This window comes from Nanorana parkeri, unplaced genomic scaffold (genome assembly GCF_000935625.1).
Source record: "Nanorana parkeri isolate BGI_ZX_2015 unplaced genomic scaffold, ASM93562v1 scaffold282, whole genome shotgun sequence".
Taxonomy (NCBI): Eukaryota; Metazoa; Chordata; class Amphibia; order Anura; family Dicroglossidae; genus Nanorana; species Nanorana parkeri.
The window spans coordinates 137,214-155,129 of NW_017306550.1; the positions used below are offsets into that span (position 1 = coordinate 137,214).

Consider the following 17,916-nt stretch of genomic DNA (forward strand, 5'->3'; position numbering starts at 1 on the left):
TATTCTGGCTCCTGAATATGGCTGTGACATGAAACATGGCAATAAAGCCTATAAAGCTTGCCGCCCTCTCCTGTCTCCCTCACTTTTCTATTGCCACTTTCAAATTATTATTCAGCTCCTATTCAGATTATTTACACTGCCTTATGAAGCATAGATAGTTGACAGAGCAATGTCCATCTGTAAAAAACACAAGGATTTTCCAACTTGTTTTAATAAATAAAATAAGTCTCAAAAAACTTCTAAACAGCGTGAAAGTCACATAATACAGGACCCTCGTACTGAGCCGCCCAGATCATAACACCATAGTCCGCAGTTTGAGCTCCATAGCTTTCTTCAGGAGTTTATCAGTTTCTCTTTTTGTAGTCTCTCAGCTTCATGAATTGTTGTCTGTTCAAATTTCACCCTAGAAGGATGGCCATTTTGGTGCCAAGCCCCTTTCACGTCACTACCACTCCCGTGGTTTTCAGCGCAGCCATTTTTACTAATCCTAGTGGTTCCATTCAACTCCTCATCTGCATATGTTAGTGATTTCCCACTGGCGGTGCGTGTCTGAGGAGGTTGCAACCGACCAAACAAGTGTTGCCGTAAGATCTTGCGAAAGGTAAGGCGGAACTCACGTATACGGTAGGCATAGATGAGAGGATTCACCACGGAATTAGCATGGGAAAACAGGATGGCAAAGTACATGAGTAAAACCGGAGGGCGGTTACAGGCCTCGCAGAAGAGAGTGAAGCAGTTGATGATATGCAGGGGTAGCCAGCAAATGGCAAACAAGCCCACAATAATGGCTAAAGACTTGGCAGCATGGACTTCACGCTGCAGAGTCGATCTTGAGCGCTCCCCACAAGTTACTTTAAGCTCTATCTGCTTCAGCTGCCGTCGTGCTGCCATGAAGATGTGCAAATAAATGCCAAGCATGAGCAAGAGAGGCACCAAGACACAGGCAAAGAAATTGTAATACACCATATAATCCATGGTCACAACATTCTCAAATAGGCACTCTACCATAGGAGCACTACATGATGAGTTTTGAGGTGTGGAGAGGTCCTTCTTGTGCCAGCCCAACATGGGGGTAAGGCCAATGATAAAAGACAACAGCCAGCAGACTCCAATAGTCACATTAGCTCTTCGACTGGTCACAAGGCTGTTGTACCTGAAAAGAGAAAACAAAGAATGAGGTGTCTTGATTAAAAACCATGTCCAACTGCCTGATGGAGAGAACTTTTAAACACTACACAGCATGATTTCCCATTGGTGACCACAGAAGACTTGTAGAGCTGCAGTCCAGGGTTCAGTCCTCACAAGAGACACTATCTGCATGGGTTATAAGCGTGTTCCCCATGTTTATAAGGATTATTGGATAGGATTCCCTCCAGTAGGTGCTGGATCTAAACCCAAAGACAAAATGTCAATATGTTGCAGCTTACCAGTCCTTAGATGTGGTGACTGCATTTATTTTTTTACAGACCCTTTTCCCTTTATTTTCACCTAGTAACCCTGTAAATAACCCTCTTCCTGTCCCAAGGTGGCTACGCTCATTAACCAGCTCTGTAGTATCTGACGCGCAATGAGAACTTTCAAACACTAGACAGCATGGTTTCTTAATGGTGACCACAACCATAATGTCCTTACAAGGGGCACTATTTGCACTGGGTATATGTGTGTCCTCCATGTTTGTAAGGGTTGTTCAACTGCCTGGTGGAGAGGATTCCCTGCAATAGGCACTGCCCTGATCTAAACCCAAAGACAAAAGTTTGATATATTGCAGCTCATATTTTAGCTCCCCCAGTCACTTTGTATTTATACACAAGCTACTTTAATTGAAGTTCTCCTCTTTGGTGATTATTTTTTACATATAGTATCATTGTTTCGTTTCGAACCTTAAGAGTGCATTCCCACGAAAATGTGTGTATTGGAAGTGAACATGTGTTACTTTATGTTGCCTTTTTTGGGGGGGGGGGGGTTTAATTTTTTCACTAAGCTATATAAGGTATCGGTTCTGCGATGTTCATTGCACTGATACGTTAAACACGTGTTGCGCTGCCAAAAAAGTAGAGGCTCTATTTTTTTTCAGCACAGGGCAGCGGACATCAATGCAATGCACAGGTATGAATTGCTCCCAATGACACCCCTTTATTTTCAGATGCCCTTGCGTTGGCATTCGTTAAAAAAACGATGCCAACACATCTGGTGTGAGCGGGCTCTAACAACATCCTGCAGCTTACCAGACCTTAGGTGTGGTGTGTACATTAGTTTTCCTTCCTTTAAGTCTTTTTTCCTTTATTTTCACCTGCTAATAATGCAAATGACACATTTCCTGTACCTGTGTGGCTACATTCATTAACCTTACTTTATGTATGGAAAGAGCTTGTCACCTTTGTTCATCTCTATTACATAGAGGTTAAAGTGACATTAAACCCTCAGATGATTTTTTAACATAAAACAATACTGTAATGTGTGCCTTACTGTAATCCATGGTAGTTTCCCTTCTCTTTGCTGCTCATCCTTTTAAATCCGTATCTCTTCTCATGCTTGGGGAGAACTTCTGTTTTGCCGCAGACTGCCTTGTCTCTGGAATGGATACATGGTGTCTGTGTGTAGGTTCACAACCTGAGCCAGCACTACAGGAAGAGGCACTCAGCTGCAAAGGGAAGTTCTCCCCAAGCATGATAAGAGAGAAGGATTTAAAAGGAAGAGCAGCAAAGAGAAGGGAAACAACCATGGATTACAGTAAGGCACACATTACAGTATTGGTTTATGTTAAAAAATCTGAGGGTTTAATGTCACTTTAAGGGGATTAGTAGAGAACATTGTTCTTGCTGTCACTTCAGTTCACAGGAACACTGGCAAGGTAACATGTATTTTCTGTACTTGCTGAAAACATTCTTAGGCTGGTCATACCCTTCGATCAGAAAATGGAGCCTGTCGGAAAAATTTCAGGCACACGGTGATTGCAACTAATTGGCTGCCATCACTGTTCAGGTATTCAGACAGCGGCACACACGCTGTCAGAATACAAAGCACACAGCAGGAGATTCGTCCAATCAAGCTGCTTAGTGTGGATGGAGGAATCTGTTATATATTTTTTTTTCATTTAGTCAGCAGGTTGAAAGAAAACAATCTAACAGTGTCTGGCCAGCTTTAGCCTGAAAAATGAAAAGGAATGCAGACACCACATATAAAGACTGATAAGCTGCAAGATGTTAAGGTTTGAAACTTGACAACTCTAATATATTTAATGAAATGATGACAAATGAGGTCAAATTCAATGAAAGTAGCTTGTGTATAAATAAAAAGTGACTGGGGGAGCCCAAATATAAACTCAGAAAAAATGAGAATTATGGAAGTTAGGTCAAGGGAGAGACAACCTGGGAATTTTGTCTATGTTCTGGAGAAATGGCAAGGTCTTCCTGTGCGTGGGATAACAGCTGGAAGACTTCTCTATCCAAGCTGAGGTGACAGTGACTAAGTCTGAGAGAATAGCAAGAACATGGAGACTATAGCATCTGGCATGCAGTCACCAGGGACCAGCATAAATTACAGAGATGATTTCAGCTATGTAGTATCTGACATGCAATGAGAATTTTTAAACACTAGACAGCATGGTTTCTCAATGGTTACCATAGTAGACTTGTAGTGCTGAAGTCCAAGGTTTAGTCTTCACAAGGGACACTAGCTACATGGGGTACAATTGTGTCCCCCATGTCAACCGAAGAATATATTAGTAGGTAGACTAGCTTCTGGCATTAGTGTGTAGTCTATATTAGTCCATATAATGTGTTAGGACATTATAAGGTCCCTTGAAGCAGCGACTGATGTGCTTAGCTCTGCTTTACTGCTCTGCTTTACTCTACTTTAAAATCACTCAGCCATGTGCTTAATATGTAGTCTTTCTACTTTAAGGCGTTTTGTAGTGCGTTCGAACTCTCTGCAAAACGCTCAAACACCGAAATCCCATTATTTCCTATGGGTATGGTTCACACCTGGGCGTATTACAGGCCATATGAACACGCTACAAAACGTCCTACGCCCAAAGAAGTACAGGAGCTTCTTCGGGGCGTTTTTGTCACGCGTTTCCATTGGGAAACGGGGCAAGTAGCCCTCGGAAACCCAGGCAAAAAACAATGGAGTTCCTCCTTCATATCAGAGTCCTTGCTTTAAATTAGGAGCCCCCCTTCACATCACAGCCCCTCATTCATATCAGAGTCACCCCCCTTTACATTAGGAGACCCCTACTTTCACATCAGAATATTCCCCTCTCACACATCGAAATCCCCAGTTCATATTAGAGCCCCGCCCTTTCACATTAGAGTCACCCTTTAAATTAGGAGCCCCCTCCTTTCACATCAGAGTCCTCCCTTTCACATTAGAGTCCCCTTTTAAATTATGAGCCCCCTCCTTTCACATCAGAGTCCCCCCTTTCACATTAGAGTCCCCTTTTAAATTAGGAGCCCCCTCCTTTCACATAAGGGCCTCCTTTACATTAGATCCCCCCGTGCTTTCTCATCATAGTCCCCTCTTTACATCAGAGCCCCCATTCATATCAGAGTCACCCCTCTTCACATCAGAGTCCCCCTTTAAATTAGGAGCCTCCCTTCACATCAGAGTCCCTCTTTACATTGGGAGCCCCCTGCTTTCACATCTGAATCCTCCCCTCTCATATATCGGAATACCCCATTCATAGCAGAGCCAACCCTTTCACATTAGAGTCACATTTTAAATTAGGAGCCCCCTCCTTTCACATCAAGGCCCCATTTCATATCAGAGCCCCCATTTTCCCATCAGAGTTATCCCTTCACATCATGAGCTTGCACCATGGAAACACATGACCTTGTGCGCACATTTCGAGGCACCCCTGAGGAAGCCAGAAGGCACCCCACAGTGCCACGACACCCTGGTTGAGAAAGGCTGGTTAGGGACATGAAGGATGAATGCCTGGAGCTTTTTTTAAAGTTTTTGAAACATTCATTTAATTTTTCAATAATTAATAGGGTCAAAAAATAACAAAAACGAAGGGGCAGGATGGAAAATGTTTCTCAAGGGAATGAAATTGTAACAGCGAATGTAGTTATTCTTCAGGAAACGCCATTCATTCCAAAATCAAATATTAGAATCAAATGACATTTGGAACAACACTCTTCAAGTCTCTGATGGCATTTTTGAATGTTCTGGTGAGATTGTTCATATGAACGTTTGTATGAAATTCTAACCAAGTATACCCAGTTCAAAGCATAAAGCTGGTTGTTTTTTCAGATCGGAATAAACAAGAAAAAAACGCTCAATTTCCCCACCCATACTAAACACCATGCATGGGGAATCTCCCCCACTGGGCTATTGTATTCTAATACTTGAACAGTGACTGCAGCTGATTGCCTACAGTCACTGTCCAGCTGACAACTTTCGGGGCAACTCCATCAACAAAAGTTGATTAAGGGCCGTCACACCATCAAGGGTGCGTTCCTGGGCGTTTGGCCTCTGGAACCAACCCGGCCGTCTCCCTTTGTTTTGGGGCAGGAGGGGGCATGGCGGTGCATTGAACTCAATGGCACCGCAGCCACGCCCCCACCCGTGGTGTGATCGCCGGCACCCGAACACGTGGCACATTAGTGCCTGCGTTGCGGTCCAGTGCGATCTGCAAAAAAATGCTGCATGCACTATTTTTTGCAGATCGCACTGGACCGGAATGCAGGCACTAATGTGTCACGTGTTCGGGTGTGGCTGCGGTGCCATTGAGTTCAATGCACCGCCATGCTCCCTCCCGCCCTAAAACAAAGTGAGCCGGCCGGGTTGCGTTCCACTGTGTTCCAGAGGCCAAACACACTGGAACGCACTCTTAATGGTTTGACGGGGGCCCTAAGGTCTAGTTGACACCACAAACAAATCGTTCCGGCCAGCACTGGATCGCATCCTGGCTGGCTCCCTGCATTCAGGGGTGGGAGAGCAATGGCAGCGCAGCCCTTGACCGCAGTGCGATCGCCATCACCCGAACACGTGGCACATCAATGCCTGCGTTCCGGTGCGGTCAGAAAAAAATTGTGCATGCAGCATTTTTTCTGACCGCACCACCACGACAGCTCGAATTCTGGCCCAGTAAACAGGAACCGATGTAAATGCAAGCAATATAAGGCCTTCTTTAATGCTGAAAGGTATGAATGTGTATACCAGTCCTTGTTTAGTAAGACACATTACAGGCTGGTTACATGAAAATCATAAAGCTATAATAACCTTGTAGAATGTGACAAACAGGAGTTGAAAATCCATGAAAGGGAGTGTCCCTGACCTGTGCAGAAAATTCAGGTAGTTACCAATGTAAAGTAACATGAGCAGCTATAAAGGCAAATGATGTGGATCATTCGGAAACATGGTTGTAAAGAGCAATAGACGGATTTCACCTTCATGGAACCGTTGTACTAGTTCGAGATGTGCGCCATAAACAGTAGAAGGCGGAGGTATAAAAGCGCTATAAATTTGACTCTAGAATATAGCCATGTAAACAGCTGTATATGTGAGAATAAACAGAGCAGCAGCAAAACATCTATAAATGCTGCTCCTCCTACAGCCGTAATCCCTGGAAGGTTCATGCTGTGCTCCTCTGGTCCTGGCACTCACTATACAGAGGCTTCCAATGGAGCTGGCAGTGTCCACAATTACTACTGGCTTCTCTTCTTCTTATTATTGTGTATCAAAGGAAATATGTTAAACCCGAACTCCAGCCTTCCCTGCAGTCTTGCACAGTTGTATCGGCTCCTCTCCTTCACACAGATTCCCTTCTCATTGGCTTACCTCTACACAGGCTACCCCCCCCCATGCTCGCCTCCAGGACTTCTCTAGAGTCTCTCCCATCCTCTGTAATTCTTTACCCCAACCTGTCCGTCTATCTCCTACTCTGACTGCCTTTAGGCGATCCCTAAAACTCATCTCTTCTGGGAAGCCTATCCCACCTCATTCTAACCACTAAACTATCACATTCTCAAACAATTCATCCCCACACAGTTACCTCCTCATGTACCACTTGCCCCTCACTTTTAGATTGTAAGCCCTCACGGGCAGGGCCCTCCTTACCATCTTGCCTTGAATTGTATTGTAATTGTACTGTCTTCCTTCCATTGTAAAGCACTGCGCAAACTGTTGGTGCTATATTAATCCTGTATAATAATAATTGCTTACTCTGATTTCACTGAACGCTGTGAGCGTCTAAGAGTATGCATGGAAAGCTACAGCAAAACAGAGCCTGCCTCGCTTCCTGGCAGGAGGACTACCGGCATCATCTAGCTAAGGCCTTTGTGGAACTACAAGTCCCATGAAGCATTGCAAGACTCTGACAGTCACAGACATGACTCCCTGAGACAGAGGGATTATGGGATTTGTAGTTAAAGCACAGTTGGAGGGCTGGAGTTGCCCACCACTGATCTAGCTCTTTCCTCCCCAGCCTGACTATCCCTGGTCCGCCCCTTTCAATCATTGGATTTTAGTCCTTCCAATCATGGAGGCTCGGCATCAGATATGAGCATTACCCAGGAAGGCCTGTATGCCAATACAGTCTGCATAGCAATACCCACAACTCCAGACTGATATCCACCCATCAATATTTGCATAACCTCTCCTACGAAGCAGCCCATTGCTTGCATCAAGGCTTCTGACTTTTGAGAAAAGTAGGGAGGGTGCTGTCATGTTTTCAGTAAGCTATGTACAGCCCCTGCCAGCCCCTCCCACCAGCCATGATCTGCCTGCATTGCTTAAAGCAGCACAGAGATCCAGTGATCACTAGGTCTAAAATGAGGTATGTGCTGAAAAAAAGAAAAGGATTTATTTAAAAATAACATTAGCCTGTTAATGAGGGGAGGGGGGAGAAACCAGGGAAGGAAAATATAAGTAGATTAAACTTCAGCTTAAAAAATAGCTAAACCCAAGAAGAAAACAAAAAAATATATATACCAGTTCCTACATGTGGTGGTTGCATTAGTTTTTTTCTTTTTTCAGGCTAAGGACTTCCTGTGCACTGAAACCACTAACAATGTGATTTTCCTTTTGTAAACTACTAATCTCCCCATCCCGCATGTAATAGAGATGAAGAGAGGAAGACGTGTTTGAAGGGCAGTGTGGGTGGGTGACAACCATGATGCAGTAGTGATGCACAGATACTGACACTAGCAGATACCAAGTATTAGGGCAAGTACACGTACTCACCCAAATGCTCCGATACTTCCTGATTGGCCGGGAAGACGGCTCCATGCTCCCTTGTCACCAAGTGACGAGGGAGCATGGAGCCGTCTTCCCGGCCAATCAGGAAGCTGGGTGGTGTGGAAAGACTCGCCGCTTGGCTTCTTGAATAGCCAGGAAGCTGGCCAATCAGGAAGCTGGGCGGCAAGTCATTACTCACCCCCCCAGCTTCATGATTGGCCAGAAAGCCGGCTCAATGCCTTCTCGTTATCTGGTGATGAGGGAGCATGGAGGCAGCTTCCTGGTGACGAGTCAATGCACGCTTCCTGGCTAATCAGGAAGCTGAGCCGCGAGTCATCACACGCTTCCTGGCTAATCAGAAAGCTGGGCGGTGAGTCATTACACATCACCCGGCTTCCTTAATGGGACTTCTGGTATCGGTATCAGTATCGGCGCGTATTGGGAAAAAAATATATTGGTACTCGCAAAACCTGTATCGGTGCATTCCTATGATGCAGTGGAGTAAGTGAGCGGAGCCTTCCAGGGACAGGAAATGTCTCATTTGTCAGGTTAAAATAAAAGGAAGAAAAGACAGAGAAAAGAAAACTTATGCATCCACCACATCTGAGACCCCATTCACACTGAGCGTTTTAGAGCGCGATTTACTCTCAAAAATCGCTCACATATGAAGCTCAATGTAGCTCTTCCAATGCATTTCAATGGAGATGTTCACATCTTGCAGCTCAATGTCGCCTGTAGATTGTAGCTGAAGCTTGTCGCTGGAACATGAGCTCTTTTTCTGTGGATTTCAAGCGATTTGGCCCCGATAGACTTTAATAGACTGCCAAAAGAAGCGATACATAACGCAACAAAATGTGCACTGTAGCTCAATGTCGTTCAGCTCAAATTGGTGCTGAAAAAGTGCTTCTTTTGTTGTAGCTCAGTGTGAATGGGGTCTAAGGACAGATATGCTGCAATCTATGACATTTTTCTTTTTGGGTTTAGATACACTTTAAAGTGGAACAACAAAAATGTTTTCTTTTTGTTTTGGATACAGTGGGAAAGATTTATAGCAGGAGTGGGCAACTTCGGCCCTCCAGCTGTTCTTTAACTACAAATTCCAACATGCCTCTGCCTCTGGGAGTCATGCCTATAATTGTCAGTCTTGCAATGCCTCATGGGACAAATACATTTACAATTATTTATATAGCGCCAACATATTTTGCAGCTCTGTACAATCGTTTAGACGAGACAAGTAAGAGTCACACTTGTAGCTCCACAACAGCTGGAGGGCTGCAATTGGTCACCCCTGATGTAGAACATCTGTCAGGTTTTTATTGCTGTATATGACCCCACTAGACATCTTTCCTCTCACTTCCTATAGCAGTGACGGGGCAGGAAGTGAAAAGCAAGCTCCCCAAAGTGAAGGGAAAACCTACCTTGGGCAGCTGCCACATGGAACAGGCGTCCCCACTGGGAGATTTCCTGACAACTTCTTTCCAGGTGACACCTGTTACTAAAGAGACTTCCCCTCACTTTTTGCCCGATGATGACTGTAAAGGGGCACTGTTGCTTTTTTTTACCCCTTTATGTTTATATCCATATTTTTTTAAGTTCTTATAAATGTCACTGAAATCCATAGAATAGGCATAGCTACATATAGTATTTGAGGTTGAATAAAGACATTAGTCCATCAAGTTTAACCTTTGTGTGTCTGTATGTGATTGTGCAATGTGTATATGTGTACACTAGTCCCTGTGTGGTCTTGTATTTAAGAGTACCTGTACCCCTGTATGTTATGGTCTCTGAGGAAGGTATCTAAATGCTTTTTGAATGATTCAATACTCTCTGCTGATACCACTGCTTGTGGCAGCGAGTTCCAGACTTTAAACGCTCTAACTGAGAAGAAGCCCCTACGGCCCTTGTGGTTACATCTTTTCTCCACCAGTTTTAGGCGGTGGCCTCTAGTCCTTGTTACGGAGTTTACCGTAAAAAGTTTATTGCAGATGTTGCCATCACCACCAAACATTTTGTACATCAAAATCATGCCACCTCTTAGTCTCCTCACTTCCAGCGTGAACAAGTTTAAGTTTAGTAGCCTTGTCTCATAGCTTAGGTCCTCCAGCCCCTTAATTAGTTTAGTTGCGCTTCTCTGGGTTCTCTCCAGCTCAAGAATATCCTTTCTGTGGATTGGTGACCAAAACTGGACCGCATACTCCAGATGAGGCCGAACCAGTGATCTACAAAGTGATAAAATTATTGCTTTGTCTCTGTAGTACATTCCCTTTTGAATACAAGACAGTACTCTGCTCGCTTTGTTTGCAGCATCCTGGCATTGCAAAATATTATTCAGTCTGTGGTCTACAATGACCCCCCAAATCTCTTTCCATTTGTGACTTCCCTAGTGGAGTTCCCATTAATGTGTATTCCGCTTGCCTATTTTTAACCCCAAAATGCATGACTTTACATTTATCAACATTAAACCTCATCTGCCATATAGTTGCCCACTCCCCTATTTTATCCAGGTCCTTCTGTAATGTTATAATGTCTAAGTCCGTGTCTATTACCATAACAATTTTAGTATCATCAGCAAACACAGAAACATAACTATTAACACCCTCCCCGATATCATTAATAAACAGATTAAACAGTATGGGGCCTAGCACACAACCCTGGGGCACGCCACTCTCCACCATAGACCAATCTGAAAAGGAGCCATTTATCAGTACGCTCTGGACACGTTCCTGTAGTCAGTTCTCTATCCATGTACACACCATTTCATCAATGCCCATAGACTTCAGCTTGTGCACTAAGCTTTTATGTGGTACCGTGTCAAAAGCTTTGGCAAAATCCGGAGATATACTACATCCACCGGCCTCCCTCCCTAGCAGATTTATATAGTACTGCCATTTTTTCCACAGAGGTTAAGCTGCCCATAGAGTAAACAATCTGGTGGTACAATCTCTGTGCAATCTCCTTTAAATTTACCAAAACTATGTAATACGAGGACACATTTAAACAATCTATTCAGCTTGTTTTAGATCAGGCAGGCCCTTGCACTACATAGTTGATGGTAGATCTCAGGGTCACCATACATGTTACACTCTGACCACACAATCTCTGTACAATCAACGTTAGACCTATCCAAACTATATAATATGAGGACCAACCTAAATTATTTAATTAATTTATATCCAATCAGGCAGACCCTTGTACTACATACTCGTTGGTAGAGCTAAGGATTGTACAATTAGATTGTAATGTGTATGGTGAGCTTAAAGGAGATTGTAGAGATTGTATACACACTATTTCAAGGCTAATTTAGACTAATATATATACAGATTTATATTGATGTTTTGTATAGCTTGTACAGATTGTATAATGTATGGTCAGCAATATAGAGTTGCCATAGACTACACAATCTGATTGTACAATCTCCTTTACATTTACCAAAACTATACCATATGGCAGGGGTGGGCAACTTCGGCCCTCCAGCTGTGATGAAACTACAAATCCCAACATGCCTCTGTCTCTGAGAGTCATGCCTGTAACGGTCAGTCTTGCAATGCCTCATGGGACTTCTAGTTCCACTACAGTTGGACGGCTGGAGTTGGCCATCCCTGTATTATGGGGACAGGTTTAAACAATAGTTTCAGATCAGGCAGGCCCTTGCACTACATAGTTGATGGTAGATCTAAAGAAGGTTGTACAATCAGATTGTATAGTGTATGTTCAGCTAGATAGAGAACACTGAACTATTCACACAACGCTCTGATCCCCATGGCCTTCCAGTCTGCCCCTATACCACAAGCATGAATAGAACGCACACACAAAATAGGGGTGAAAGACAAATAAACTAGCAGATTGCTTGTTTTGTTGGTTTTTTTACATGCCGATGCATCAAAGACATAGATAGTGTCTTTGAAGTGTATGGAAGCCAGGACCCAGATGGCAAAGCAAGATAGATGATACCATTATAAAAGCCAATATCATGCAATGTTGATGTTGGTATTTGTAGGGCATACTGTGTGTGTGTGTATACTATCTATATCTATCTATCTATCTATCTATCTATCTATCTATCTATCTATCTATCTATCTATCTATCTATAGATAGATAGATAGATAGATAGATAGATAGATATAGATAGTATACACGTACAAGTACATAGATACATTGTAAAGAAGAAAAGGAAATTAAATCTCTACACCTAACTACATCTCATGTGCTTATGCTAGGTAGCAAGTCACAGCTAAGAGGTGATCTCCTGCAGACCATTCATTACCTGATAGAGAAATAGCGGGGACGATTTGTAAGTGGACGAGCGGACGGTGGGGGTGTGGTAATGAGCGCTAAACATCTTCTAATGTACATCGCTCTGATGATTTACACACGCACATTGACAACAGGAGCAAGGCATGGGGAGCAGTATAAAGAGTCTTCTACATATATGAGGGTTTAGGGAAGACCTGGCTGTGTTATCATATGGATTATATATGATATATAATATACCTTTCTGCCTTTTTTACAGAGAAATCTTAGATCTTCAAAGACACGAAGTGGAGATATCCTAAGCTTTGCTCCAGGAAGGGCCACTATCAGGTTATGCTTACAACAATAGGTACTCTGGCTTTGCCGTGCCGAGGATCTGGCTGCAGTTGCCAGCAGGGTGCTATCTGCAGGGATTCCCAAGTGCCAAAAAGGAGCTTGGGTGTATGAATATATATATATACACACAGTATATATATACAGTATATATTAAACAAAATGGTGGTGCACTGCTTCAACTAAGAAGTGATAAGATACTCTGCAACATCTTGGAAATGGTTTATATCCCATGATGTAAATCACTCACCTGAGTGGGATGCGAATAGCGATGTATCGGTCACAAGCGATTGCGAGGAGGCTGAAGATGGAGCTCTGTGTCAGCACCAGAACAAAGCAGGCGATGAAGAGGCAGGCGTGGAAGGTGGCACAAAATCCAGTGCTAATTGAGATAGCAAATGGGATGGCAAGGACACCCACCGCTATATCTGCCGCAGCCAAGGATACCACAAAATAATTGGTGGCGTTCTGAAGGTTACTGTTAATGTAGACAGCCCAGCACACCAATACGTTGCCAAGAATGGCCAAGATGGCAATGGCCACTTCTAGGACTATATAGATCAAGTCCTCTGTGTATGTCTCGCTCGCCTCCTTTAACATGGTGATGCTGACATGGGGTGAAGGAGTGATGGTGCCTCATTGGTCATTGCTGCCGTAGCGTGCCCACTAAGTGCTATATCAGCTGTCTTCCTGGAACTTGTAAAAATGTTCTCTGCATTGATGCAGGAATGGAAATCTTGACACTACTCAGCTTTTCCTCGATTTAATATTCCAAGGCTGTCCATCTTCGTATGCAAATTTTCTCTCAATTCCTGCCACAGAGATAAACAATTAATGATAGCGCACAAAGTCACCAATGCTTTTGATTGATCTTAACACTTATAAACTATTGGTCCTGATGAAGGGCTAGAGATAGATGGAACCTTGACCTACACTTACAATGATTCAAGCATGATTAACCTGGAATAAATATATAAACGATAGGTCCTGATGAAGGGCCAGAGATATAGATGGAACCTTAACCTACACTTAAAATGATTCAAGAATGATTAACCTGGAAGAAATATATAAACTATTAGTCCTATAGATAGAACCTTGACCTCCACAACATGGTTAACCTGGAAGAAATGTATCAACTATTGGTCCTAGATAGATAGATAGATATAGATAGTATACACGTACAAGTACATAGATACATTGTAAAGAAGAAAAGGAAATTAAATCTCTACACCTAACTACATCTCATGTGCTTATGCTAGGTAGCAAGTCACAGCTAAGAGGTGATCTCCTGCAGACCATTCATTACCTGATAGAGAAATAGCGGGGACGATTTGTAAGTGGACGAGCGGACGGTGGGGGTGTGGTAATGAGCGCTAAACATCTTCTAATGTACATCGCTCTGATGATTTACACACGCACATTGACAACAGGAGCAAGGCATGGGGAGCAGTATAAAGAGTCTTCTACATATATGAGGGTTTAGGGAAGACCTGGCTGTGTTATCATATGGATTATATATGATATATAATATACCTTTCTGCCTTTTTTACAGAGAAATCTTAGATCTTCAAAGACACGAAGTGGAGATATCCTAAGCTTTGCTCCAGGAAGGGCCACTATCAGGTTATGCTTACAACAATAGGTACTCTGGCTTTGCCGTGCCGAGGATCTGGCTGCAGTTGCCAGCAGGGTGCTATCTGCAGGGATTCCCAAGTGCCAAAAAGGAGCTTGGGTGTATGAATATATATATATACACACAGTATATATATACAGTATATATTAAACAAAATGGTGGTGCACTGCTTCAACTAAGAAGTGATAAGATACTCTGCAACATCTTGGAAATGGTTTATATCCCATGATGTAAATCACTCACCTGAGTGGGATGCGAATAGCGATGTATCGGTCACAAGCGATTGCGAGGAGGCTGAAGATGGAGCTCTGTGTCAGCACCAGAACAAAGCAGGCGATGAAGAGGCAGGCGTGGAAGGTGGCACAAAATCCAGTGCTAATTGAGATAGCAAATGGGATGGCAAGGACACCCACCGCTATATCTGCCGCAGCCAAGGATACCACAAAATAATTGGTGGCGTTCTGAAGGTTACTGTTAATGTAGACAGCCCAGCACACCAATACGTTGCCAAGAATGGCCAAGATGGCAATGGCCACTTCTAGGACTATATAGATCAAGTCCTCTGTGTATGTCTCGCTCGCCTCCTTTAACATGGTGATGCTGACATGGGGTGAAGGAGTGATGGTGCCTCATTGGTCATTGCTGCCGTAGCGTGCCCACTAAGTGCTATATCAGCTGTCTTCCTGGAACTTGTAAAAATGTTCTCTGCATTGATGCAGGAATGGAAATCTTGACACTACTCAGCTTTTCCTCGATTTAATATTCCAAGGCTGTCCATCTTCGTATGCAAATTTTCTCTCAATTCCTGCCACAGAGATAAACAATTAATGATAGCGCACAAAGTCACCAATGCTTTTGATTGATCTTAACACTTATAAACTATTGGTCCTGATGAAGGGCTAGAGATAGATGGAACCTTGACCTACACTTACAATGATTCAAGCATGATTAACCTGGAATAAATATATAAACGATAGGTCCTGATGAAGGGCCAGAGATATAGATGGAACCTTAACCTACACTTAAAATGATTCAAGAATGATTAACCTGGAAGAAATATATAAACTATTAGTCCTATAGATAGAACCTTGACCTCCACAACATGGTTAACCTGGAAGAAATGTATCAACTATTGGTCCTGATGAAGGGCCAGAGAGATAGATGGAACCTTAACCTACACTTACAATGATTCCAACATGATTTACCTGGAATCATTATATGAACTATTGGTCCTGGTGAAGGGACAGAGATATAGGTGGAGCCTTAACCTACACTTACAATGATTCCACCAAGATTAACCTGGACTAAATATATCAACTATTGGTCCTATAGATGGAACCTTAACCTCCACAACATGGTTAAGAAATATATGAACTATTTTTCCTAATGAAGGGCCTGAGATATAGAAGTAACCTTAACCTACACTTACAATGATTGCAGCATGATTTACCTGGAAGAAATGTATGAACTATTGGTCCTGATGAAGGGACAGAGATATAGATGGAGCTTTCTAATAAGTACATATGAGGTACATATGCAAGCTTTGCAGTCTGGAAGCTGTACAAGTATGAGGCATAATAGTATTGATTTCATACTTCTGTAGATGCAGCTGTCAATTCTAATGATTATGTGCCAGAGACTGCATGTAGTAACAGTGACAGAGGGCAAGAAGTGACAGAGTTGTGTTTTCCGCATTGACATTCCTGCTAGACTTGGCCATAGTTTATCAGCTCACAGCAGCAATCAAACGCCCCCAGTTCTGTGACAGGTGCACAGCACAGATACGCCATGAGTAAGCGAAGAGCGCTCACCAAAACACTTGTCTGTACACACAGCTCAGCTCTATCCTCAACTGACACACCCAACCCTAACCCACACCACATAGGCATAGTAAACACAAACATACCTATCAGCACAACACTAATGCAGATGTATTCAAATCAACATCTTATCTTACACAAACAAACTCTTTTCATATCTAAACACAGTTTACTACCAATTGTATACCTCCCCATGGAATCTCATTGTGCAGCCATCCACCTACCAGCATATACCCTGCACAGCTTCACTTGTAATTAGGCACTATAGGCCCATGCATATGGATGCCTGGAAGGCAAAGCTGCTTTAGCAACCCAAGCCTCACCCATTCAGTCCAGAGCATTCCTCACTAGGTGCAAGCCCCCTATTAAAAACAAATTACGGTTTGCTAGTAGGTGTGAAGTGGAAGATATATTTTGCCTACAGCTCAGAATCTATAGAAATCCATTTTTTTTGTATTAGAGAAAACCAACATTACATATAACTCTAATGTAACTTTGACCCTAGCATGTGTGTATGAGATAGGGACCTTAGATTGTAAGCTTGTTGAAGGCAACAACTGATGTGAATAAATAGTTTGTAAAGCATTGCATAAACTGATGGTGATATATAAATATCTGTCATTAAAAAAAAAAACAAAGTTAGTAACCACAAAAGTCGCAGCTACTAGAACATTTAGCTCAGGCACCATCTACATTAAATGCTTGCTTGTCAGACTCAACAGTTAATTCACACCATTCCCTATGCTGACCCCTGTGTCTTGTACAATGTTGTGTTTTACCAATTCAGATGTACGTACCGTCAATACATAATACACAAATCTAATATGATGATTAACTCTGCACCTATTAGTACATCATTAATTTCATTATTATGATTATAAATAATATTATTAAATTATGTCACAATACATCTATGCTAACAATGTCGGCATAACATTTTTTAATATTTTCTAATATTTTGTTTATGAAATTAAGCATCTAAGTGATTTGTTTATAAAACCCATTACCAGAAAAGCCTCAGCTCCTGCCCTTCCTAAAAGTTTTCAAGTGTTACCAGTACCTAAACACTCCTTGCAGCCCCCAGTGCTATGAGATAATGTGCAATGTCTCACCTGCTAGGGCTATCTTGCTTCCTTCCTAGACATTGTGAAAGCTTAGCTCCGTAGTGATCAGTCCCCATGCACTTGGCTCTTCTGCTATCCCTGCCGGTTTGCTTTCCCCAAACTGCTGTGTGAATGTGTCTCTCCTCCTCCAGTCTTCGCCCTCCCTCCCTTGTGTCACATTGTCTCTCCTACCAGTCCTTCTCACACACCTCTTGCTTCTCACACACATACACACACACAGGGTTTCCCATGACTGTAAAAATGCATGGCTTCCCTCGAAACATAGTGTACTTCTCTCTGAAACTTTCTCAAACTTTGTTCTTAGCAGCAGATGCAGAATAGCACTCTGATTATAATACTTACACTTCCTTAGTCAGACAGTACTGTTATTATAGACCAAGCGAATAAAGTAATATATAGTGAAATGTGTCATGACAAAATCTAAAGATAGCCATTGCTAAACTTACCTTCTGAAAATGCTAGTTAGTCAGCTTGAAAAAAGACACCCAGCCTGTCAAGTTCAACAAATAAATCAGTCTGATCAGTCTCTTGACTTATGGCTGTCAAAATTAAAGTGCATGTGCAGGAAATGTA

General features: G+C 42.7%; 1 protein-coding gene across 2 annotated transcripts; it reads right to left on the reverse strand.

Annotated features, from left to right (window-relative positions):
* Positions 1-195: 195 nt before the first annotated feature.
* Positions 196-17,479, reverse strand: ADORA2A (adenosine A2a receptor). 2 transcript variants are annotated; one of them, XM_018557440.1, is made up of 3 exons: positions 17,332-17,479; positions 14,643-15,204; positions 196-1,153 (listed from the first exon to the last, which is right to left on the reverse strand). In XM_018557440.1, the coding sequence occupies exons 2-3, from the start codon at positions 14,990-14,992 to the stop codon at positions 334-336; spliced, it is 1,170 nt and encodes a 389-aa protein (XP_018412942.1). In that variant the 5' UTR covers positions 14,993-15,204; positions 17,332-17,479; the 3' UTR covers positions 196-333. The 2 variants fall into 2 exon arrangements, with proteins under 2 accessions (XP_018412942.1, XP_018412941.1); XM_018557439.1 differs by lacking the exons at positions 14,643-15,204; positions 17,332-17,479 and adding an exon at positions 13,017-13,584.
* Positions 17,480-17,916: the final 437 nt, after the last annotated feature.